Here is a 26,386-nt window from a genome sequence, read left to right as displayed (position 1 = left end):
TCAGCCAAAGTTTAACCAGAGACAATCTGGTGAAGGTGATAGATGATCATCCTGGGAAATGCTGCCTCTTCCCTTGTCTCCGTTTGTTTTGTGTTGCTATAAAGGAATACCTTAGGATGAGTAATTTATAAAGAAAGAAGTGTATTTAGCTCACAGTTCTGCAAGCTGTAGAAGCATGGCATCTGCTTGGCTTCTGATGAGAGCATTTGTGCTGTGTCAGAACATGGCAGAGAAGATCAAAGGGGAAGCGGGCATGTGTGAAGAGGGACCAAACGTGAGAGGCGTCCTGACTTTTACAACAATCCAGTCTCTTGGGAACTAGTTATTTTCTCTGAGAACCAGCCCACTCTGAAGAACTAGTCCACTCCAGCAAGAGCAGGAATTCATTACTGCTAGAAGGGCACAAAGCCGTTCATGAGACATCTGCCCTCATGACCCAAACACATCCCACTAGGGACCACCTCCTTACACTGCCACCCTGGGGATCAAATTTCAACATGAGATTTGGTGGGGACAAACCATATCCAAACCATATTGCTCCTACCCCAAAAAAGTTATATTATGGAACTGGTTTTCATGTTTACTTCAGATTAGCTCTGAAGCCATACCAAGAAAGATGATGTGATTTGAGCAAAGGCTGAGTCTTTGAAATAAATGGAAAACCCTTCAGTATAAAAATAATTATCCTATCCCATTATCAAAGTATTATATTTTCTTTATAGGAATTATATGAAATATTGTAAGATAAAAGAAGAACCAGTAGTAACATGGTGGACAGAGGCTTGAGGAACATTCGTAGGCTTGAGAATATTACACAGTCTTCTAGATTTATATGAGAAAAAAAGTAAATCAGGCAATGTATTGCTAAGAAGGCCACAGGTATGCTGTCATTTATTACTTTCTCAAATGTCTGCTCCTGTCCCATAACACTGCTGATTTTCTACCGGATATTAGTGGGAAATTGTGCTTGTAGGCGCAAAGACAGTCTTGAAGTTTTACCAAATAAAGTAAATGTGAAACTTGTTCATTTAAGAAATTATGGCCACAATGGCGGTTGTAACACAGTTCTAAAATTGGCATGTCTTATTGCATAAGTTAATTTCCTGCTTTGGTATACTTTTAAATATGTTGTCCCTTTCTGGCTTCTTCTTGGTTAAAGCAGTGTGGGTGGAAGAGGAAGTTTTCACACCTAGCAATCTGCAGAATCTGAGGTCCAAGAAATAGGTGCTATTGGGAAATGGGCACATCTAGTGTGAACAAGGTGGTTAATTAACAGTGAAAGCTGATAGGACAGAGAAGCTCAGATGAAGCATACTATTGTGGGATATGGGTGGTAGTTGACCCAGAAGCTAAGCAGAAATAGGCACATCTACCTCACTGATGTACTTTCCGTATTTTGTAAACGTTTGAGCTTATACAAAATTAGATTGTTAGTAGCTGACCTAATATTTGATGTTTATTCTCTTTTAATGTGTTTTTCAGCCAGCTGACAAATTGCTCCTCTTGCTTTTGAAAATATTTTTTTTTCCTATGGTAGGAAGCAGAATCAGAATTCCCTTTGATTTTACTTTCTGATAAAAAATTGAGAACTGAATTTTTAAATTTTGCTGTTTCAGATGGTGCTTCTGAAACACAAACTTACTGTCTAAAGGTTGTTTCCCTGCTTCAGCATAACTGTGGAAGCTCACTTAGCCTTGTTTGCTTAAGTCCCCTAAGGCCCCCACTCCATGTGCATGGTGGTGTCATTGAAGGTTTAGAGCCTGGGTTACATGATCTTGGCATTGGCACTTTATTAGAAGCTTGGGTCATTTCACCTCTGTGAGCCTCCACTTCTTTATCTGCAAAATGAAATCAAAATACTTAGCTGAGAGAACCGTTATGAAGACTATATGTATTAATTGCCCTCATCTTCAGGTTTCACAGACAGAGGTAGGCTGGAGCATTGCGGGGGAAGAAACATCTGTCCTACTCTTGATTTCCCTTTTTGTTTTTGTTTTGTCAGTTCTAGTATGGCTTGAAGGGAAGAAGGTGAATTTTCCTATTTTAAGATGTCTTTTCCTCTACCCTTCCTCATTTTACTCTGTCATTATAGCAAGAAGGTATGAACAAACTGGCCAAGAGGAATATCTGGTCATGAGCATACATATCTTTGTGCTGTTGAGAAAAACTGGAGTCTGCCTAGATTCCTGGTGTGAAGCACTTAGTGATAACTAACAATGGAGAACTCTGGTCTCATTGTATTGTATATCATGCCTTCTTCCCGGGGCTCTGCCTTTTGAGGCTCTTCATAGCTAGTAAAGAAGAGGGACCAGTCGGATGTGGCAGCTCACTCCTGTAATCCCAGCATTTGGGAGGCTGAAGTGGGTGGATCGCTTGAGTCCAGGAGTTTAAGACCAGCCTGGGAAACATAGTGAGATCCCATCTCTATAAAACACACATAAAAAACAGCTTGATGTGGTGGAGTGTGCCTGCGTTTCCAACTACTTGGGAGGCTGAGTTAGGAGGATCACTTAAACCTGGGAGGTAGAAGCTGCAGTGAGCTGCGATCACGCCATTGCGCCCTATCCTGGGTGACAGAGTAGTACTCTGTCTCAAAAAACAAAAACCAAAACCAAAAAACCCCCAAAAACTCCCCCCAAAAAGCTAAACAAACAAAGAAGAGGGATCCAAATATAGAAACTATTGCTAATGAGAATACTGTTGCAAGTTTATTACAAGCATTTTTCATGTTTTTCCTACAGAGTAAACAGTAGCACCAAACTGTCTTCAGGAACAAGTAAGTGTAACTAGTAAATTTTTTAAAAAGTGGCATTACCTAAGTAAGTATCAAATTAGTTAAATTAGAATGTATTCATTACTGAAAGGGCATAGCTTGCCCTTCATATATCACATTCTTTGCTATTAAAGACTCTGTAATATTCTGATTTGCTTCACTGTTGTCTTTGTGGATTCATAGCAAGTGCTGTTGTCAGTAGCCTTATAATCTAGCCCTGCCATATTGCAAGAACACATGAGCCCCAAAGCAAAATATGAGCTAACAAATTCAGCCAGTGAAAAAGGTGAAAATTGACTTCCAGGTGATGATAGAATGTTGAGAAGTTAGAGCTTTGGAAATTTTCCCTGGTGATGTTATCCTGATTCTTTAATTCAGTATAAATTTATGTGACTATACAGTAGCAAACTTTCAAAATTTAATTTTTAGTTTTGCAACCTCTGTACAAATGTATAACATATATACACCAGATTGACATTAAGAGAATCACTTTGTAATATTGTGAATAAAAATTGCCATATCTATAATATTTGTAATGTTGAAGATAGCTTTTTCAAAAATTATAATTAATAAATCATTGATATTTAATGGCTGGTATGCTATCAAGTGGGAAAATCTTTAGTAGAATTTTCATATTTTTAATACTGTCATTTCTGATTTGATACCAATAATTTGGAAAATTGAAATCAATATTAATACAATTCTGGAATTATTTATTTGCCCTAGGAAGTTTTAGAAGAATGATCAGATGTCTTGACAAGCCGTTTTAAAAATGTGTTTGATAGAAATATTATAGCTTAGAATTCATAATGTAGGTAAATTTCTGTTATAATTTATTTTTGGAAAAATGGTTTGATATTACAAATCTATGTCTGTATTCAAGAAATTGATTCAAAATAATATTGCCTTAGTTATTTAAGACCATTGGAAGATTTATAGAGCAAAGAGAAGATTCATCAGGATGCATTATGAATAAGTTGTATAGATGAAAATTGTGTATGTGAAAAACAGTAACAATTTGAAATTAATTTTGTAAATAGATCAGTATAATCCAATGTCTTCAAATCTGTTTAGTAATTACACTGAATAGTTATTGATGTCTAGTTATGATTTATTCTGTAGGCAAGACAAAAAGGAATTTGTGGAGATAGTCTCAGTTTTATTCTTTTCTCTGTAAGTAAGCATCAGCTTTCCACTCTACAAGATGTGTCACACAGTCCCTTCAAATTCCACAGGTCCACAACTGAATTTCTCTCTTACCTGATCCTTCTTTTGTATTCCCTATCTCAATAAATGGTCATATCCTTTTACTTGAAGCCAGAAAACTAGGAGTCCTCCTTGAATCATCCCTTTCTCTCATCCCCTTTAGGCACCATCAAGCTTATAGGACCTCCCTCTGAATTTGTCCTTTTCTCTCCATCCATGCTTCCAGTTCCTTCTCAGTGCTTTGTTTTGTTTTCTCTTTTTTTTTTTTTTTTTTTTTTTTTGAGATGGAGTCTCGCTCTGTCTCCTACGCTGGAGTGCAGTGGCGTGATCTGGGCTCAACTGCAACCTCCGCCTCCCGGGTTCAAGCAATTCTCTTGCCTTAGCCTCCTGAGAAGCTGGGACTATAGACGTGTGCCACCATGCCTGGGTGATTTTTGTAGTTTTTTTTCACTAGAGACAGGGTTTCATCATATTGGCCAGGCTGGTCTTGAACTCCTGGCCTCAAGTGATCCGCCTGCTTCAGCCTCCCAAAGTGCTGGGATTACAGGCGTGAACCACTGTACCCGGCCTGTTTCCGGTAGCTTCTGGCAAAGCTAAGGAAAAAGAGAATGTGTAAATAAATGATATAGCAAAGAGTTCAGCAAATTATGACCTATGGGCCAAATCTGGAAAGGCCTATAAGCTAGGAACGGTTAGTAACATTTTTGAAACGTTGTTAAAAAAATATGTATATATATATACATGTACATATACATACACACACACACACACACACACACACACACGACAGAGGATATGTAAAGCTTAAAATATTTATACTCTGGTTCTTAACAGAAATAGTTTGTCTACTTTTACGTAGGCAATGAAAATTAGAATACAACCACAGGTGTTGTAAAGAGAAAAAAATCATGTGAACACCTTCATATCATTTTTTTGTTTGAAAATTTAGGTGAAACAGATAGTGTCATTGAGAAATATAATTTTGCTAAAACTTCAGCTGACTCTAGAAAAAGTAAAAAGTCCTTACAAAATTGAAACAATAGTTACAATTCTCTTTGTGCCTGTGTGTCTTACACATACACACATACATACTCCAAAACGCAAGCCCTGATAGGTTGTGTATTGGTCAGGATTCCACCATGGAAATAATCAGTAGCAGAAAAAACATATATATATCTTAACATGTATATATATATATATATACACACATATGCATATATATGTGTGTGTGTATATATATATACGTATACATGTTAAGAGATCTTGCAAGAAATTGGTTTATGTGATTGTAGGGACCAGTTAGGTAAGTCTGAAATGCACAGAGCAGGCTGTCAGGAAGGGCAGGCTTGGAATTCTTGATCTTGAGCTGAAGCTGCAGTCAGCAAGTGGAATTCTTCAGGAAAACCTCGATTCTACTCTTAAGGCCTTTGAAATGATTGTATTAGGCCCACCCAAATTATCTTTGATAATCTTTATGTGAATCTGCAAAATACCTTCACAGCATCACCTGAATTAATGTTTGCATGAATAACCTGGGGCTATAACCCAGCCAAACTGACACATAAAACTGACCATCACGGGTGATTTTTAACAAACTTTCAAGGAACTGAGAATAATCTTTGTTTTATACACAATGTTCTAGATAATATAAAGGGAGAGGAAGGTCCCTAATTTATTGTTTAAATAATGCAACTTTAACACCAAAACAATGCAAAGATAAGGGAGGAGAGTCATAGGCAAACACCGACATGGTGACAACTTGAAAAGATTTTAAACAAAATTTGAGTATCCAAGACAGAGGTCTTGCTAGTTACTACTTAACGACTTTTCTAAAGGATGTAGCCAGCAAGAATTAAAAAAGAGGATGCAAAACTGTTTCTGTGATTGTCTACATAGAAATTGGAAGAGAATCTATTGTCAAATTATTAAAATTGAGAGAGGTTTTATTGATTATAAGGACAACATAAAAAATCAATTGAACCTAAACACTAGCAGTAAATAGTTACAACAGGTTATTTATGGAAAGATATATTTACCGATAGAAATCTAATGAAAGATGAACGGTAACTTTAAGGAGAAAATTATGAATCTTTTTGTCTACTTAGTAACCTAATTTCTAATAGTTATGTGTTGAAATCTCCCACTGTGAGTGCAGATTTCTATAATTTTTTAAGCTAATCGATTTTAAATTGAGGTAAAATACACAGTGAAATTTACAGATCTTAAATGAGTTTTCATAAATATATATACCCTAATTAAGACATTTTTCAGAGAGTACCTTTTCAGCTCCCATATATAACCACTGTTGTAATTTTTATCACCATAGATTAACTTTGCACGTTCTTGAATCATGGCAGTATGTACTCCTGTGTCTGCTTTCTTTTGCTCAAATGTTTTTGAGATTCGCCTAGGATAGATCACCTATCCTACTGATAGTAGTGGTATACCAATAGTATCATTGTTTTTTATTGCTAGGTAATTTTTGGCTATTCTGAATAATTCTTCTCTAAATAGACTTGTACAAGTTGTTTTCTGGACTTAGATTTTCTTTTTTTTGTTTTTGAGACTGAGTCTCGCTCTGTCGCCAGGCTGGAGTGCAGTGATGCGATCTTGGCTGACTGCAACCTCCGCCTCCAGGGTTCAAGCGATTTTCCTGCCTCAGCCTCCCAAATGGCTGGGACTTTAGGCGCACGCCACGATGCCCAGCTAATTTTTGTATTTTTAGTAGGGACAGGGTTTCACCATGTTGGCCAGGATGGTCTCGATCTCTTGGCCTTGTGATCTGCCCACCTCGGCCTCCCAAAGTGTTGGGATTACAGGCGTGAGTGAGCCAGGACTTATATTTTCATTTATCTTGTATAAGTGAATACCTAGGAGTGGAACATATTTAACTTTATAACTCAGCAGTTTTCCAGAGAAATGCATCATTTCACAGTCCCACCAGCAAGATATGAAAGTTGCAGATGCTCCACATTCTCTCCAATGTTGGTGTTGTCATTGTTTTTAATTTTAGTCATTCTCCTGCGTTCAAAATGATATAAGGGGTTTCATTTGCAGTCTCTTAATGATTAATGATTTTGAGCACCTTTATATATATATATATATATTTACAATTTGCATATCATCTTTTGTGATGTGTCCATTCAAGCCTTTTGTCCATCTTTTATTGAGTTTTTATTATTGATAGATAGGGGTTCTTGATATATTCTGGACTCAAGCCCTTTGTTTTATATATATATGAAATAAATTTTTCTTCCTGGTCTGTGGCATGCCTTTTTAAAATTTTCTTAATTGTGTCTTTTGATAAACAAATGATTTCATATTAGTGAAGTCAAATTTATAATTTGTATAATTTATTTTTACTGCCTTATGCTCTCTTTAAGAAACTGTCTACTCCAAGGAATTGAAGGGTCTGTTTTGTTTAATAGTTTTAGTTTTTACATTAGGCTTATGATACATTGCCAATTAATTTTTGTGGTTACTGTGAAGTAGGGGGTCAAAGGGTTTAGCTTTTTTTTTTTCCATGTTAATACAGTTCTGCCACCGTTTGTCGAAAATACTTTTATTTCTTCATAAACTAGCCTTGGTGCATTTGTCAATAAATTGATTGTATATACATGGAAGTATTTCTGGATTCTTTTTTTTTTTTTTTTTGAGACGGAATCTCACACTGTCACCCAGGCTGGAGTGCAGTGGTGAGATCTTGGCTCACTGTAAGCTCTGCCTCCCGGGTTCATGCCATTCTTCTGCCTCAGCCTCCGGAGTAGCTGGGACTACAGGCACCCGCCACCATGCCTGGCTCATTTTTTGTATTTTTTTTAGTAGAGACAGGGTTTCACCGTGTTAGCCAGGATGGTCTCGATCTCCTGACCTCGTGATCCGCCCGCCTCGGCCTCCCAAAGTGCTGGGATTACAGGCATGAGCCACCGCGCCTGGCCTTCTGGATTCTTTTGTTCTCTTTTGTTACATTACTCTTTTTGGTTACCCAAATTATGCCAACACTACGTCATCTTGACTTCTGTAGTTTTGTAGTATGACTTACAAGTATGATTACAATCAGGTAGTTGCTGCATAGCATCTAAATTTGTTCTTCTGTTTTAGTGTTGTTTTGGCTATTCTGTGTCGTTTGTGCTTCCTTATACTTTTTTTTCACTTTTTTATTATAACTTTATTTTTTAATAATATAATAATAATAGGAAACTGCAAAATCATGTAGTTTCCATGTACCTGCCTTCTTCCCTTTCCCTAATGATGCTATCTTACATAACCATGATATGTATATTCTCAGTGGGTGTGATAACTGCCTTCAAAAGGATAACAATTGACATTGGTGGAGACAAAAATCTTACTCTCTTAATATATAAAGGAATGTTACACCCGCAGTGCATAAACATATATGCTATATCTGTGATATTAACATTTCATAGGGGTACATTAGGAAAAAATGTCAAAAAAGGTTCCTTTTAGGGCAAAAATTTAAAAGGTTGGGACAGGCTCCTATAAATGTGAACAAGGAAACTGGGAATTGGCAATGGTATAATATTATTGATTCAGGTACTAATCTTAGTCGAATTTCACCAGTTTTTACATGCACTTTTTTTGTTGTTCTATAGTTATATGACATCTGCATCATGAGGATTTTCTCCTGTGATTTTTTCTAGAGTTTTTTTCTTTAACTTTTTATTTTGAAATAATTATAGACTCATAAAATTGTGAAAAATACTATATAGTCTTGAGTGTCCATCTCATAGCTTTCCCCAGTGGCGACATCTTATATGTCTGTAGTACAATATCAAAACCAGGAAACTGAAGTTGATACAATACTATTGACTAGATTATAGACCTTTTCAGTTTTCACCAGTTTTTACGTGTACTCATATGTGTTTGTGTATAATTCTATGTAATTTTATACCATGTTTCTTTTTTTTATAGGGAAAGCGTTCAGAGTTTTAGTATAAAGTATGATGTAAGCCAGAGGATTTTTTGTAGATGCCCTTCATTAAAGAAGTCCCCTTCTGTTCCAAGTATACTGATTTTGTTTTTTATGAGTGCATGTAGAATTTTGTCCAATTTTTTTTGGCATCGATATGATTATATGGTTTTCCTTTTTTGGACTGTTAAGATATCTGATGGATTACATGGATTGAATTTTGAATGGTGAACCACCCTTGTCTCCGTGGAGTAAATCCGATATTGTTGTTATGTATCTTTATTTTTATGTATTGCTGAGTTTGATTTGTTAATATTTTGTTGAGGATTTTTGCATCTGTGTTCATGAGGCATACTGGTGTGTAGATTTGGTGTGTATGTGTATGTGTTTTGTAAATACCGTTCTTGCTTTTGGTATCAGGGTATCTATGCCTTCTTGGGTGAGCTTTGGTTGGTTTGTAGTTTTTTAAAGGAATTTGTTCATTTCATTCTAGTTGTCAAGTTCATTGGCCTAAATTTGTTCATAATATTACCTTATTATTTAAAAATATTTATCATTTCTGATGTTTGAAATTTGTGACCTTAGTCTGGCTAGTGGTTTATAAATTTTATTGATCTTATCCTCTCAGAACTGCTTTAATTTCATTTTTTTTTCTTTTATTTGTGTGGTATTCTTTATTTCATTGATTTATATTTTGATATTTATCATTTCCTCTTTTGCTTGCTTTGTGTTTATTTTACCCTTTTTCTGGTTTCTCAAATAGAAACTTAAGTTGATGTAAGACCTTTTTTCTTTTTCTAGATAGGTTTTTAGTGCTACAAATTTCCTTCCAAGTACTGTTTTAGCTGCATCACATAAATTTTGATATATTGTGTTTTTATTTTCATTCATATCAAAATACTTTCTCATTTCCTTTTTGACATTTTCTTAGATCCATGGGTTATTTAAAAGTGTGTTATTTAGCTTACAAATATTTGGAGATTATCCAGAGATCTGTTATTGGTTGCTAATTTAATTACACTGGTGTCGGGGAACATAGTTTGTAGGGCTTGAATTCTTTCAGATTTATTGAGATTTGTTTTATAGCCAGAGTATGGTTTATCTTAATAGATGTTCTGCTGTTATTAGGTATTCTATAAATGTTAATTAGGTCAAGTTAGTTGATAATGTTGTTTAAGTACTTCACAGTTTTAACAAACTTAAATATATGTTTTTGTAATATTACGTTTGTATATCATGCGTTCAGTTTTTTTTTCTATCAGAGCATATTCTCTGTTACATCTTGTGAGAGATTTTATTTTACAAAGAAGGTTACAAAATTATCTCCCATTCTTCATGCTTTTCTGTAGTGTGGTTTTGTTACCAAGAATGGGATCTGATTTCCTTCCACCTGAGTGTGGGCTATCCTTAATGACTTGAAATCAGTATAGTGCAGCATGAACTAATCGTGTTGCATGGCTCCAGGTAGAGAGGCCATTGGTAGATGTTCTGGTTTACAGTCCTAACTGAGCACTTCTTTTGGCCATTCCAGGCCAGATGTCAGATACATATATGAAAAAAGAAGTAATTCTGGAAGTAAATCCTCTAGCCCCAGCTTTTGTAGCTGGTGGGACTCTAGAGCAGGTGTTCAATTTCCCATTTTAGTCCAATTGTAGAAGTTGTGTTTAAAATGCACACCAGAACCACCAGAACTTTGAGTCTTCCCAGATCAGGCCCCTCTGACCCATAGTTTATTGTTTATTGTTCTACATCACTAAATTTGATTAGCGGTTGTTGCACATAGTAGTCATTCCCCAGTATACGAAGGGGATTGGTTTCAGGAGCCCCATATTTACCAAAACCTGTGCATTCTCAAATCCCACCATGGGCCCCTCAGAACCCATGTATCTGAAAAGTCGACCTGAAAAGTTGGTATACCATATAGGTTCGCATCTCCAAAATATTGTATTTTCAATCTGCATTTGGTTGGACAATATCTGAGTATTAAGTGGACCCCCACAGTTCAAACCCATGTTGTTCAAGGATCAACTGTAATAAGGAGATTACTTCTTTTTCTGTAGGGTTTGAAGGTGGTAAGCATTTTAGTTCCTATATATCTGAATGTCCTTAACCTCACTCATAATTGGTAGTTTAGAGACTCTAGAATTCTTTATAATTCTTTATAATTCTCTCTCAGAACTTTGAAGTTATTTCTCCATTGTCTTGTTGCATCATGTCTTGCCAGTGAGCCATGATGTAAATCTGATTCTCATTCCTTTATGTAGGCAGTGTTTATTCCCTTTTGAAGCTTTTAGGATTTTGGGGTTTCAGACATTTTGTCAAAGTGCATTTAGGTAATCCATAGTCCATTGCTGTCTGAGGACCCAGGTCTTTGTATTTGCCTCAGTATATTTATTATACTTAACAATAATCTAAAATCTTCTTTCCTGTATTCTTTTAATGGGAAACTTTCTGGTCTTTTGGGGATAAATACCTATATATACTTTTTTCACCCATGGCCTGAAGGCAGCAGAGGAGGTGACCATTTGGCTCCTACTGAGTCACTTTAATTAATAACTGTTTAGTTCCCTCCGGGGGAAGTTTTCTTGCTTTCCATATTTGCTGCTTCAGAGCATGGAGCAGTGCCCACTTTTGGCATGCGTGTTTTTCCTGGATACTCTATAGTAATATGATTACCTCATTTAATCTGATCTAATCTGCGTTTTTTTCTTTCAGAGATTCCTCATCGTTTTTGGTTCACTGAAGGCACTTATCCCTTGTTTATTTTTTAGGACTCTCTTAGCATTTAAGGAGCAAGTGGGACTCTAGAGCAGGTGTTCAATTTGCCATTTTAGTCCAGTTGTGGAAGTTGTGTTTAAAATGCCCAGAAATCACACACGCTTTATTTTCATACGGACTTGTAGTTCCACCTTTTCTTCTGTTCTTTTTTAGGCTACTCTTACTACTAGGTAGAAAAACTACTTGTGTGTCTCTTAATCTTGTATCTCTTCATCTATTCTTGGATCTCAGTATCTGTGAAAATCCTCTTTTGTGGATTATATTAATAAGGGAATGATGATTTAGATGCCAACTTTGACAAAACTGCATGGAATATGTTATAAAATAAAAATGTTGTAGTATAGTTTGCAGAAATTTTAAGAAACACGTTGCTTGTATTCCTCACATTTTTGTTGTTGTATATAAAACATTGCAAATAGGATGAGTTTTAATGACTAAAATAATCGCAGTTTCATAAGGTTGTAAGTTTTGAGTATATTTGCATAGACTTTTATTTTAAGTAAACCAGAGCCTTATTTTTCCTTTAATCTGGTGATTTGCCTGAGACTTTATTAAAGAAAGATCTTTTTTTTTCAGACCAGCATCTCAGACATGTTGAAAAAGATGTTTTGATCCCTAAAATAATGAGAGAAAAGGCCAAAGAGAGGTGTTCTGAACAAGTTCAAGGTAAGATTCAAATATTCATGTAAAGATCAAATTTATTTTTAATAATATGATCTGAATTTAATCCTTAGCCCCAGAATCAAGTAGTCAATGAATTAATATGTATGAATTGCTTCTCACCCTTTTGCTGAAATACCAGTATTTCAGCTTTCAGAACTTCCAGTGATGTTCAATTCATTTACAGTTTAAAAATATTTCCCTAAATTACTAGTAAAAAACATTTTTTGTTTTACCCTCAGAGGTGCAGTTATATACATAGAAAAACTTGGTATGAGTAATTTGGAGAAACAAGTTATTCTTATGATTTTTATAGGGGAGGAAGAAACATCAAATCTAACATATACCTGTTTTCCATCTGTCACCATATTCACATACATATATATATTCTAAGGTGATTTTCTTTGGTGTCATTGTCTATTACTGAATTGTTAATAGAATCCCGATAGGACTTACAGTGAGTCTGGGGTTTTTGTTTTGTTTTACATTTCTAAGTGGAAGATATTTATGTAAATAGATACACTAGACAGCTACAAGTGTATGTTTTCTTTGGAAAATGTTTTAACATGAAATATTCCTATAGATCTAGAGACATCAGTGATTAATATGTAATATTCTAGTGAAACATGTAAAGAAAGCAGTGAAAGGTGAATAGTGAGGCCATAATACATTTGTAAATGATGAGTTATTAGAAAAGCTCATGGCAATATTACTTTAGAAATATCTTAAAAAAAATTCTACCTCTTGGAAGGGCCATCAAAAAGAAGTAATAAACTTTTATGGACGTAGGCTATTTTCCTGGCTTTACTTCTTCACTTTCCCTGTGGTCATATTTATTGAGGGACCACAATAATTTTTAGTGAGGATGATGGGCTGCACTTCCACTGCAAGCTTCTCTACAGGGGAGCAGGGCTGTGTCAACTCTAATTTCAGGACTGGGTCAATAACATTTGGATACTAGGAACACTTTTGTTCCCTTCCCTGTCCTCTGCCCTTAGAGATGAGCTTTGCAATTGATGAATCGAGGCAATAAAATAAGAGTAGTCCTTTGGACTCAACAATGTGTGATGGTCATTTTTGTTTCTTCAATAAGTTATTATGACCTATTCCATTTTAAAACTCATATAAATAACCATCCAATGGTTTTACTCTTGCTTTCCTGTGAATTAGTTTAATCAGAGTACCTTTCTTTAACACCTACTCCCAGGTGTCTTGAGAAGTAAACCTATTGACACCTGCAGGTAGTGCATGTATGGCATTGGTAGGTGTCATGTTTATGGTCACAAGAGGTACATCCTGCACATTCCTCATATAACTTAGAAAATATATATCCTGATTCAGGTGAGGGGAGATAAAACTTAAAAACCCTATAATAAAGTTGTAGGGCTTTTTACTAGTAGGAAAATTTACTTATTACTGAAATATCAGTCTAAAGTTACACATATAAGTTGTATTTATGCTGTCATGCAGCATATTATCTTTATACATAGAATGAAAGAAAGCTAGCTAACTCAATTACAGATTTAATTTTTACTGACATAATTCCAAGGAAAATGCAGAATGATTGTATGACTTTGGGTTTCAGAACTGTCTTTCATTGTCTCTTAGACAATGAAACTTTATTTTTGGTTTTTGAAATGAAAGAGTAGAGTATAACTTTAAAATATTTATTTGTGTTACAAAACTAGTGTTTTATAATGGTATAGAAAATAAAGTGTTTAATTTTCACTTCATCAAAAGTTAAGTTGTTTAGGATGTTGACGTAGTTAAGTTTTTGCTTTTTTAATATACTTACGGTTTCTGAAGACTGAAAGCATCTTAAAATCTGTGATTCATTTGGATTATTTAAATGTATTCATCTATATTAGAATGTAATAACATAATTTGAATTTCTTATAGATAATTATATATTGATTTTTTAGGCCATGTGATTCAAAAGTATTTTAGATTCTAAAATTGATAAGAGAATAAGAAGTCTTTAGTATTTTCTAACCATATAAATTAGGAAATCATATACATTAGAATTATTCAAGCAGCAGAAGAAAACTTCATTTAAACTCAACAGTTATACATAATTTAGAATCGAGACATTTCCATTGTAGTTTATTTACTGTTTATAGCTTTTGCTTTATTAAATAATTATAGGATTTTATATAAAAGCATTATGTATGCCAATTGTATGGTTCTTAGATAAAAGATACAGGAATTTTAATAAGTGATCTGACTTTCTGCTAAATGCCTAAAACATGATTATGTAGGAAAGCTTTTCCGTTAGATTTTTTTTTTTTAATGTCATTTCAACCCAGCTGATCATAAGAATTGGGTCAGACTGCCAGCAACTTAGGTTTGTGAAGGGAATGGAACAGCTTTTCCATGGACAAAGAGAAATGAAATCACTTTCAATGAAAGAAAGATGCCTCATTATAGTCACCAACAGCAGTTATTGACAGCTACACTTCCTATTAACAAGGAGCATTTAACTAAGAGTTTGGCTGTTGGATCTTTGGACTTGATCTAATTTGCTAGCATTAATTAGTTTCTTTTGAGCACAGACACTTGGTGCTCACAGCTATAGATTTGGAGGGCTAATTAGGATAGAAAATTGAACAGAATTGGGTAAGGCATTAACCTTCAACCATTACCAGCTGGGACACTGATAAAGACCACAGAGTCCAAATGTTACCTATTGATGTGAGGAGTACCCTAATGAATATCAATTTCATCCAGGTTGCTATATTCTTACTAGTTCTCTCTTCATTTTAATTTTTTAACCAGCTTACATGATACCCTCTTTATCTATACACCATTGGTTTTTACTTACTGTACACTGAATTAGTCTGAGTTGCATATTTCACCTAATGTTTAAATACAGTTAACATTTGTCTTAAGCAGTAGATAACATTTAGAATGTTTCATCATTATATACCCTTGTACTTCTAAAATTTAATTTTAATCTGGAATTACATGATTCTAATTCTACAGTGAATTTGTATAAGTTCCAGTAACTATGCCATTTCAATATAATGAAAACTATAACGTAATACAAAAAAATTTTAGCTTTTGGGTGACAAATAGTGTTCATATTATGCAAATTTTGTCAACTCTTGAATCTTGGTCTTTATAAAATATGTTTTTAATAATGTAAAATAAACACAAAAGTATATGGTTTTTTTTTTTTTTCCTTTTTCTTTGAAATGGAGTCTCACTATGTTGTGCAGGCTGGTCTCCAACTCCTGGGCTCAAACAAGTCTCCCACCTTGGCCTCCCAAAGTGCTGGGATTGCAGGCATGGACCACTGCGCTCGATCTATGTTTCTTTTTGAAGAGAAGAATAGTGCTTAGCACCTTTCCTTTTTGAACTTTGATTTGATTAGAAAAGGTGGCTTGACTTAGAGATTAGAAAGGAGAATCCTGATCTTGCTATTGGGGAAACTGACAAGATTATAAACTCTGTTGGTATCAAAAGAAAAGTTATTGATTTAAATATAAAATTTAATTTTATAGTATTCTTTCCTTGCTAGTGATATTATTGGCAGTGAATAAAGCCGCTAAAATACATGACTGAAGTATACTGGTAGACATTAACACAGTGAACACTGAGTACATTGGGAATGGAACCGAAGGAAAACTCTAGAATGGCCAAATCGCTTTCTTACTTCTTCCCACTTTCCTCACCTTCCAAAAGCTAAAACAGTAATCTCCCACCAACTGTAATGATGAAATCATTGCTTTTTCTTGGATCTAGGAGTTAGCACCTTGTGTCTTAGGGAGGTGGTTTGACAAACTCTGGATTTCAACTTTGTGTCTTTTTCTAGCTGTTTGACTTCACTAATTTAATGATTTATGTTTTCTATGTTAGTAATCTTTAAAAAATATTGTTTGCCATATATAGGTAAAGTATGCATACTAGTATTATACATTTTTCTCCGTAAGAGGAAGAGTCACTGAATTATATAGTGTTTTGTAAAAATTCCTCATTTTATTTCTTTGCTTTTTTTGAAGTGCATAGTTGACATTTGCTATAAAGTCTCTATATTGGATAATGACGTTTGCTTTAGAAATAATAACAGCCCTTTCTCTTTTTTCCTTTTGCTATCACGGGTAAAGACAAAAAAGTATTTTGTCATCAGGGATGGGTTGGAACTTTCTTTAACCTAGCTGTATTCTCTTACTGACTCCTTTCATCCCTTGGGCCTTCTCTTCCCTTATTTTAATGTTCCTTTTGTATTTATGTTGCAGTCTTTGTGATCTATTGTCCAATAAGTGGGATATAGCTCTGAAAGAATTATATAAAGTACACGGAAGCATGGGTTGTTTGTTTGAAACATCACAGAGCTGTAGGTAAATAACAAAGAAGCTTGATAAAATGCCCTGTTCTGTCAATCACACAGAACTGAAGTATGTTGTATTTTGTGAAATTCCAAAGATAAGTGAATAAACAAAAAAATAATCAAGTCAAGAATGCTTAGAATGTTCTTTAGGAAGTTTACAGGCAGATAATTATCAGAACAGCATTGAAATAGGTTGCAAGGCTGCAGACTATGTACATGGTCAAAGTAATCAGTCTTCTGTTCAACTGCGTTACTTGAAGCTGCCAAAAACCTGCCGTTTTATTTGTTGTTTGAAGTGTACCACTCTTATTACATGTATTTTTGTCATTAACCACTGCACCAGTATTAACTAATGCTGAAGTGGATATGCAACACATCTTGAGACTGGTTTGGATATATTAAAAGGAAAATAATCACTGCATATGATGAATAGCTGTTATATATGAGTATATTATACAGTCTAAGAAATATAAGTAGATATAAGGCACAGTTTCTGCACTTTGGACTTACACTGGACTATGTCATGGGTTCCCAAGACCACCATTGGATTGGTTGATTCACTAGGAAGACTGACAGGACTCAGCATATAATCCTATTCATAGGTAAAATTTATTACAGCAAAAAGATACAAAGCAAAATCAACGAAGGGAAAAGGCATATGGGAAAGTTCAGAAGAAACCATCGCACAAGCTCCATGAGTCTTCTCCTGGTAGAGTCACTCAGGGTGTGCTTAATTTCTCCAGCACTGTATTGTGACAACACATGTGAAATGTTGTCTACCAGGGAGGCTCATTAGAGACTCAGTCCTCAGAATTTTTATTGAGAGTTCGTCATTTGGGAACCCTCTGCCTAACATGTACCAAAATTTCAGATTCCCAGAAGGAAAGCAGGTGTTCAGCATAAACCATATTGTTTGCACAAACAGTTTGGGCATAGTGAGCCACTCTTACCAATTAGGAAATGGTGGGGACACTCCCAAGATCCGAGTTCTCCGATGCCACCTAAGGGCCAATCTTGCAAGCAAGCTTTTTAAGGATAGCAGTGTCATGCCTGCTGTGTTAACTCTTTTCTGCACATGGACGTAATAAAAGTTACTTAGCAGTAACTATTTGTGTATGCCTATCATGCCTGGTGTTATGCCAATGGAATCATGAGTAATAGGCTTATATCAATCATAAATACAGCTGAATTATTTTAAAAATAACAGAACAAAGTATATAGCAGTCCTTCTTATCTGTGGTTTCACTTTCCATGGTTTCAATTACCTGTGGTCAACTGAGGTTCTAGTTTTATCATTTCATATCATCATCATAAGAAAGGTTAGTATAATAAGATATTTATAGTACAATAAGATTTTGAGAGAGACCATATTCACTCAACTTTTATTGTTATAAACATTCTATTTTATTAGTTGTTGTTAATCTCTTACTGTGCCTAATTTAGAAATCAAATTTTATCAGGGGTATGTATGTAGAGGAAATAAACATAGTATACGTAGGATTTGGTAGTATCTGCAGTGTCAGGCATCCACTAGGGGGCTTAGAACATATCCCCCATGCATAACAGGGGACTACTGTATAATGGTTATTACTTACTGATCCAGTGGTTCTCAGTTGTATGTGTTAGCTCATATGCTCATTATCAGACTCAATAGCTTATTATGATTATCTTGTTTCTGAAAACAGGACAGTTTTGCAATAAAATTATATGTAGTTGGACATAAATACCCTTGAATAAAATGGCTAGTTTTCTTCTCACAGAGGAAGATGCAGTATATTTTGGTTTTAGAAGTAAATGAAATTTTACTTTAAGTTCTGGGATACATGTGCAAGATGTGCAGGTTTGTTACATAGGTAAACTTGTGTCATGGTGGTTTGCTGCACCTATCAACCCATCACCTAGGTTTCTTTTTTTTTTTTTCTTTGAAACCGAGTCTCTCTCTGTTGCCTAAGCTGGAGGGTAGTGGCACAATCTCAGCTCACTGCAACTTCTGCCTCCTGGGTTCAGGTGATTCCCCTGCCTCAGCCTCCCAAGTAACTGGGACTACAGGCGCACGCCATGACGCCTGGCTAATGTTTGTATTTTTAGTAGAGGTGGGGTTTCGCCATGTTGGCCAGTCTGGTCTCAAACTCCTGACCTCAGGTGATCTGCCTGCCTTGGCCTCCCAAGTCCTGCGATTGCAGGTGTGAGCCACCGCACGTGGCCAATCCATCACCTAAGTATTAAGCCCAGCATGCATTCGCTATGTATCCTGATGCTTTCCCTCCCTCCCTGCCCCCAACAGACCCCAGTGAGTGTTGTTCCCCTCCCTGTGTCCATGTGTTCTCATTGTTCAGCTTCCACTTATAAGTGAGAACATGTGGTGATTGGTTTTCTGTTCCTGCGTTAGTTCCTGCTGAGGATAATGGCTTCCAGCTCCATCCATGTACCTGCATCCATGTCCCTCTTTCCTTTTTATGGCTGCATAGTATTCCATGGTGTATATGTGCCACATTTTCTTTATCTGGTCTGTCATGGATGGGCATTTGGGCTGATTCCATGTCTTTGCTATTGTGAATAGTGCTGCAGTGAACATACGCATGCATGTATCTTTATAATAGAATGATTTATATTCCTTTAGGTATATACCCAGTAATGGGATTGCTGGGTCAAATGGTGTTTCTGGTTTTAGGTCTTTGAGGATTCACATTGTCTTCCACAATGGTTGAATTAATTTACGTTCCCACCAACAGTGTAAAAGTGTTTCTATTTTTCCACAGCCTCACCACATCTGTTGTTTCTTAACTTTTTAATAATTGCCATTCTAACTGGCATGAGATGGTATCTCATTATGATTTTGATTTGCATGTCTTCAGTGACCAGTGATGTTGAGCTTTTTTTCATGTTTGTTGGCAGTATAAAGGTCTTGAAAAGTGTCTGTTCATGCCCTTTGCCCACTTTTTAATGGAGTTGTTTGTTTTTTTCTTGTAAATTTGTTAAGGTCCTTGTAAATTCTGGATATTAGACCTTTGTCAGATGGATAGATTGCCAAAATTTTCTCCCATTCTTTAGGTTGTCTGTTCACGCTTATGATAGTTTCTTTTGCTATGTAGAAACTCTTTAGTTTAACTAGATCCCATTTGTCAATTTTTGCTTTTGTTGCAATTGGTTTTGGCATTTTTGTCATGAAATCCTTGCCTGTGCCTATTTCCTGAATGGTATTGCCTAGATTTTCTTCTAGTGCATAGTTTTGGGTTTTACATTTATGTCTTTAATTCATCTTGAGTTAATTTCTTTTTTTTTGTTTTTTGAGATGGAGTTTCACTCGTGTGCCCAAGCTGGAGTGCCATGGCACGGTCTCGGCTCACTGTAACCTCCGCCTCCCAGGTTCAAGTGATTCTCCTGCCTCAGCCTCCTGAGTAGCTGGGATTACAGGCATATGCCACCATACCTGGCCGAGTTAATTTTTTTTTTCTTTTTTTTTTTTTGAGATGGAGTCTCACTCTGTTGCTTAGGCTGTAGTGCAGTGGCATGATCTCAGCTCACTGCAGCCTCTGCCTCCTGGGTTCCAGTGATTCTCTGGCCTCAGCTTCCTAAGTAGCTGGGACTACAGGCCTGTGCCACTACACCTGGCTAATTTCTATATTTTGATAGGGATGGTGTTTCACCATATTGACCAGGCTGGTCTAGAACTTCTGACCTCAAGTAATCCACCCACCTCAGCCTCCCAATTGAGTTAATTTTTGTATAAGGTGTAAGGAAGGGGTCCAGTTTCAGTTTTCTGCATATGGCTAGCCAGTTCTCCCAGCACCATTTATTAAATAGGGAATTCTTTCCCCATTGCTTGTTTTTGTCAGGTTTGTCGAAGACCAGATAGTTGTAGATGTGCAGTCTTATTTCTGAGTTCTCTATTCTGTTTCATTGGTCTATGTGTCTGTTTTTGTACCAGAACCATGCTGTTTGGGTTACTGTAGCCTTATAGTATAGTTTGAAGTCAGGTAGCATGATGCCTCCACCTTTGTTCTTTTTGCTTAGGATTCTCTTGGCTATATGGGCTCTTTTTTTTGGTTCCATATGGATGTTAAAATAGTTTGTTCTAATTCTGTGAAGTTTTTCTAATTCCAAATTCTAGTGGATGCTTGGCAATGGTAGTATAATGGGAATAGCATTGAATCTATAAATTACTTTGGGCAGTATGGCCATTTCATGATATCGATTCTTCTATCCATGAGCATGGAATGTTTTTCATTTGTGTCCTCTCTGATTTCCTTGAGCAGTGGCTTGTAGTTCTCCTTGAAGAGATCCTTCACTTCCTTGTAAGCTGTATTCCTAGGTATTTTATTCGCCTTGTAGCGATTGTGAATGGGAGTTCATTCATGATTTGGCTCTCTGCTTGTCTATTGTTGGTGTATAGGAATGCTTATGATTTTTGCACATTTTTGTATCCTGAGACTTTGCTGAAGTTGCTTATCAGCTTAAGGAGCTTTTGGGCTGAGACAGTGGGGTTTTCTAGATATAGGATCATGTCATCTGTAAACAGAGACAGTTTGACTTCCTGTCTTCCTATTTGAATAACCTTTCATTTTCTTGCCTGATTGCCCTGGCCACAATTTCCAATACTGTGTTGAAAAGAAGTGGTGAGTGAGGACATCTTTGTCTTGTGTTTGTTTTCAAGGGGAATGCTTCCAGCTTTTGTTCATTCAGTGTGATATTGGCTGTGGGTTTGTCATGAATGGCTTTTATTATTTTGAGGTATGTTCCATCAATACCTAGTTTATTGACTGTTTTTAACATGAAGGGATGTTGAATTTTATTGAAGGCCCTTTTTTGCATCTATTGAGATAATCATGTAGTTTTGGTCTTTAGTTCTGTTTATGTAATGAATTCGTTTATTGATTTGCATGTGTTGAACCAGCCTTGCATCCTGGAGATGAAAGTGACTTCATCGTGGTGGATAAGCGTCTTGATGTGCTGCTGGATTTGGTTTGCCAGTATTTTATTGAGGATTTTCATATTGATCTTCATCAGTGATATTGTCCTGAAGTTTTCTTTTTTCTTTTTGAAATGGAGTCTTGCATTGTCACCCAAGCTGGAGTGCAGTGGTATGATCTTGGCTCACTGCAAACTCCATCTCCTAGGTTCAGTCGATTATCCTTGCCTAAGCCTCCCAAGTAGCTGGGATTACAGGCACCCACCACCACGCCTGGCAAAATTTTTTGTGTTTTTAGTAGAGATGGGGTTTCACTATGTTGGCCAGGCTGGTCTCAAACTCCTGACCTGGTGATCTGCCCACCTCGACCTCCCAAAGTGCTGGGATTACAGGTGTGAGCCACCACGCCCAACCTTCTTTTTTTGTTGTATCTCTGCCAGATTTTGGTATCAGGATGATGCTGGCCTCACAAAATGAGTTAGAGAGGAGTCCCACCTCTTCAGTTGTTCGGAATAGTTTCAGAAGAAATGGTACCAGCTCCTCTTTGTACCTCTGTTAGGATTCAGCTGTAAAACTGCCTGATCCTGGGCTTTTTTGGTTGGTATGCTATTTATCACTGCCTCAATTTCAGAACTTGTTATTCTTTTTTGTTGTGAACATTTAGTGCTATAAATTTCCCTCTTAACACTGCTTTAGCTGCATCCCAGAGATTCTGGTATGTTGTCTTTTTCTTCTCATTGGTTTCAAATAACTGATTTATTTCTGCCTTTATTTCATTATTTACCCAGGAGCCATTCAGGAGCAAGTTGTTCAATTTCTATTTAGTTGTGTGGTTTTTAGTGAGTTTCTTAATCTTGAGTTCTAATTTGATTGTGCTGTGGTCTGAGAGACTGTTTGTTATGATTTCAGTTATTTTGCATTTGCTGAGGAGTGTTTTACTTCCCAATTATGTGGTAGATTTTAGAGTAAGTGCATTTGGTGATGAGAAGAATGTATATTCTGTTGATTTGGGGTGGAGATTTCTGTAGATAACTATCAGGTTCACTTGATCCAGAACTGGGTTCAAGTCCTGAATATCTTTGTTAATTTTCTGTCTCGATGATCTGTCTAATATTGACATTGGCGTGTTAAAGTCGCTCATTATTATTGTATGGGAGTCTAAGTCTCTTTGTAGGTTTCTAAGAACTTGCTTTATGAACCTGGGTCCTCCTATATTAGGTTTATATATATTTAGGATAATTAGCTCTTCTTGTTGAATGGATCCCTGTACCATTATGTAATGTCCTTCTTTGATCTTTTTGGTTTAAAGTCTTTTGACAAAAAGTAGGATTGCAGCTCCTGCATTTTGCTGCTTTCCATTTGTTTGGTAAATTGTCCTCCATTCCTTTATTTTGAGCCTGTGTGTGCCTTAGCATGTGAAGTGGGTCTCTTGAATACAGCACACTAATCGGTCTTGACTCTTTATCCAGCTTGCCATTCTGTGTCTTCTAATTGGGGGCATTTAGCCCATTTACATTTAAGGTTAATATTGTTATATGTGAATTTGGTCCTGCCATCATAATGCTAACTGGTTATTTTGCCAACCTGTTGATGTAGTTGCTTCAGAGTGTCATTGGTCTTTGTACTAACTGTTTTTTTTTTTTTTTTTTGTAGTGGCTAGTAACAGTTTTTCCTTTCCATATTTAGTGCTTCTTTCAGGAACTCTTGCAAGGCAGGCCTGGTGGTGATGAATTCCCCCAGCATTTGCTTGTCTGAAAAGAATCTTGTTTCTCTTTCACCTAGGAAGCTTGGTTTGGCCAGATGTGAAATTCTGTGTTGGAAATTCTTTTCTTTAAGAATATTGAATATTAGCACCCAGTCTCTTCTGGCTTGTAAGGTTTTTGCTGAGAGGTCCACTGTTAGTCTGATGGGCTTCCCTTTTTAGGTGATCTGGCTTTTCTCTCTGGCTGCTCGTAATATTTTTCCTTCATTTCAACCTTGGAGAATCTGACGATTATGCATCTTGGGTTGAACTTCTTGTGGAGTATCTTACTGGGATTCTCTGAATTTTCCTAATTTGAATGTTGGTCTGTCTTGCTAGGTTGGGAAGTTCTCCTGGATGATATCCTGAAGTGTGTTTTCCAGCTTGTTTCCATACTCCCTGTCTCTTTCAGGTACCTTAATCAGTCATAGGTTTGGTCTTTTTACATAATCCCATAGTTCTCGGAGGTTTTGTTTGTTCCTTTTCATTCTTTTTTCTCTGATCTTGTCTGCCTGTCCTATTTCAGCAAGATAGTCTTCAAGCTCTGAAATTCTTTCTTTCAGCTATTTATACTTGCTGCAAATTCTCAGGTTGTGTTTTTCAGCTTCATCAGGTCATTTATGTTCCTTTCTAAACTGGTCATTCTGGTTAACAGCTCCTGCAATGTTTTATCATGGTCCTTAGCTTCTTTGCATTGGGTTAGAACATGCTCCTTTAGCCCAGTGAAGTTTGTTATAACCCATCTTCTGAAGCCTACTTCTGTCAGTTCATCCATCTCAGCCTCAGCCCAGTTCTATGCTCTTGCTGGAGAGGTGTTGCAATCATTTGGAGGAGAAGAGGCACTCTGGGTTTTTGAGTTTTCAGTGTTTTTTACTTGATTCTTTCTCATTTTCATGAGTTTATATAGCTTCAGTCTTTGATGTCCTTTGGATGGGGTTTTTGTGAGGACCTTTTTGTTGATGCTGTTATGCTGTTGTCATTGTTACTGTTATTTCTTTTTTTTTTCTTTTTCTTTTTTTACAGCCCTCTTCTGTAGGGCTTTTGTGGTTTGCTCGGGGTCTGCTTCAGACCCTATTTACCTGGTTCCCTCCTGCATCTGAAGGTGTCACCAGTGGAGGTTGCAGAACAGCAAAGACGGCTGCCTGCTTCTTCCTGTGGGATCTTGGTCTCAGAGGGGCACCGACCTGATGCCAGTGGGAACACTTCTGTATAAGATGTCTGGCAACCCCCCATTTGAAGTGTCTTATTAGTTATTTCAGTTTGAAACCACTTTATCGGACAGTAGTAAAAATCTCTCTTATAAAGGGAAACAAAGGACTAGAATGTTTGTACAATTGTGGTTCTAATGTTTTTGTGCACATTATGTAGGTTCTCTTTTCTGTTAGTGAATTATCAGTAACATGTTCAACTTGGATAGTGATAGATTAAAAATTGACATTTGTATTCCTTTGCCTTCCTCTTAAGATTTCAGATAGACCACTCTCCCTCCAGAACAAACCATAGCTACACTGATTTGTTAATTCAACAAACTATGCTTCAGTACTACTATGTGCAATACATGGTGTTAGATACAGTGGGGGATAGAAAGACATGGTGTCATAGCTCAATAAAAAGAGTAAATTACCTATTCGATATCATCTGACTTGTTAATATAGCAGGACCATTATTAGAATTCAGCTATCTTTATTCCCAGCCTAGTGTGTTTTCCATAATGTACCTTTTAACTATGTCAAAGATAGCAAATACAGTTCATCTGTGTCAACTTTAATCAGTTGATAGTGGCTGTCTAGCACATTGTGAATGGCGTCAATCAGAAAGAATGTCATTAGATCAATTAGCTATTACTTTATATTATCTAAACTTAGTATGATTTAAAATTTGATAATGAGTTTATTCAGTTTTATAAAGAGTTCTGTTTTTGGCATGGCCTAATAGCTCCATTCCACAATTCCTTCTGCAGAAAACTACTATAACCTATGAACAAAATAGGAAAAATAACTACCCGGAAGCATGGGAGAGTAAACAAAAGCAGACAGAAAATAGAGGGAAGTCAAACATTGAAGGAAGGAAATAGCACTGGGTGAGTCTCTGCCAAGTAGGGTGGCTGAAACTCTTGACAAACAAAATCCCTCAGTCTTGTTGGTCTGAAGAATCAAGGACAGGGTTTGGTGTAGCTGCAGGCCTTGGGTGTGTGTGTGCATGCATACTCAAAGTAAATTAAATTGCCTGCTTAAATGAAAAAGAAAAATATTATTCAGAAAAGACAGAACCCATACTTTCTACTCACAACATTTGCAGTAGAGTGCAAAATTATTCGGTGTACGCAGAAACAAGATGATATGAACCATTCTGAAAAGAAATCAATGGGCTAACTTCAAGATAACTCATATGTTGCTATGAGCAGACAAGAATCTTAAAGCAGCTGTTGTAGTTGCTTAAAAACACAAGGGAAAATATGTTTGCAATGAATAAAAATAGGAAATCTTAACAGAATTTGAAGCAATAAAAAAGACCCAAATGGAAATTCTAAAACTGAAAAAAAAAATCTGACATAAAACTTTTAGGATGGAAATGAATAGGAATCATAACCTAAAGATAGATCAAGGAAATACCTAAACAGAGAGGGGGAAAATAAGATTTAAAAAATGAGCAAAACCTTACGGACTTTTAGGACAATAACATAAGGACAACCTTCATGTAATTGGAATGGCATACTTGCCAGAATGGCTACAATTAAGAACACTAACAACATTCACAAAACACACATCTGCCCAGTGACCTAGCAACTCTTTCCAGGAGAAATGAAACTTATGTACACAAAAAAGGCCTGTATACTAATATTTATAGTAGTGTATCTATCAGTAGCCAAAAATTGAAAATAGGCCAGATTCCTCTCAAAAAAAGAAGGGATAAGACTAATTGTGGTGTACTTGTACAATGGGCAATAAAATGGAACAAACTAATATTCTGTACAAGAGTTGAGATGAATTTCAAAACTATTATGCTTAGTGAAATATAAGTGAAAAAAGCGTATACTCTTTTAATATTATGTTCTAGAA

General features: G+C 36.2%; 1 protein-coding gene across 3 annotated transcripts in view; it reads left to right on the top strand.

The window, feature by feature from the left end:
- The window catches only part of CMC1 (C-X9-C motif containing 1), a 77,261-nt gene that overhangs the window by 9,384 nt on the left and 41,491 nt on the right, over positions 1-26,386 (top strand). For 2 of the 3 annotated variants that reach the window (XM_003256794.4, XM_030812242.1), the window contains exon 2: positions 12,264-12,353. In XM_003256794.4, the coding sequence (XP_003256842.1) occupies positions 12,264-12,353 (90 nt within the window). Of the gene's footprint in view, positions 1-2,673; positions 2,777-12,263; positions 12,354-26,386 lie in introns of those variants that run through there. The other variant, XM_030812241.1, reaches the window with a different exon arrangement.

The sequence above is a fragment of the Nomascus leucogenys genome, chromosome 4, assembly GCF_006542625.1.
Source record: "Nomascus leucogenys isolate Asia chromosome 4, Asia_NLE_v1, whole genome shotgun sequence".
Taxonomy (NCBI): domain Eukaryota; kingdom Metazoa; phylum Chordata; class Mammalia; order Primates; family Hylobatidae; genus Nomascus; species Nomascus leucogenys.
This window is presented reverse-complemented; position numbering and strand designations above follow the sequence as displayed.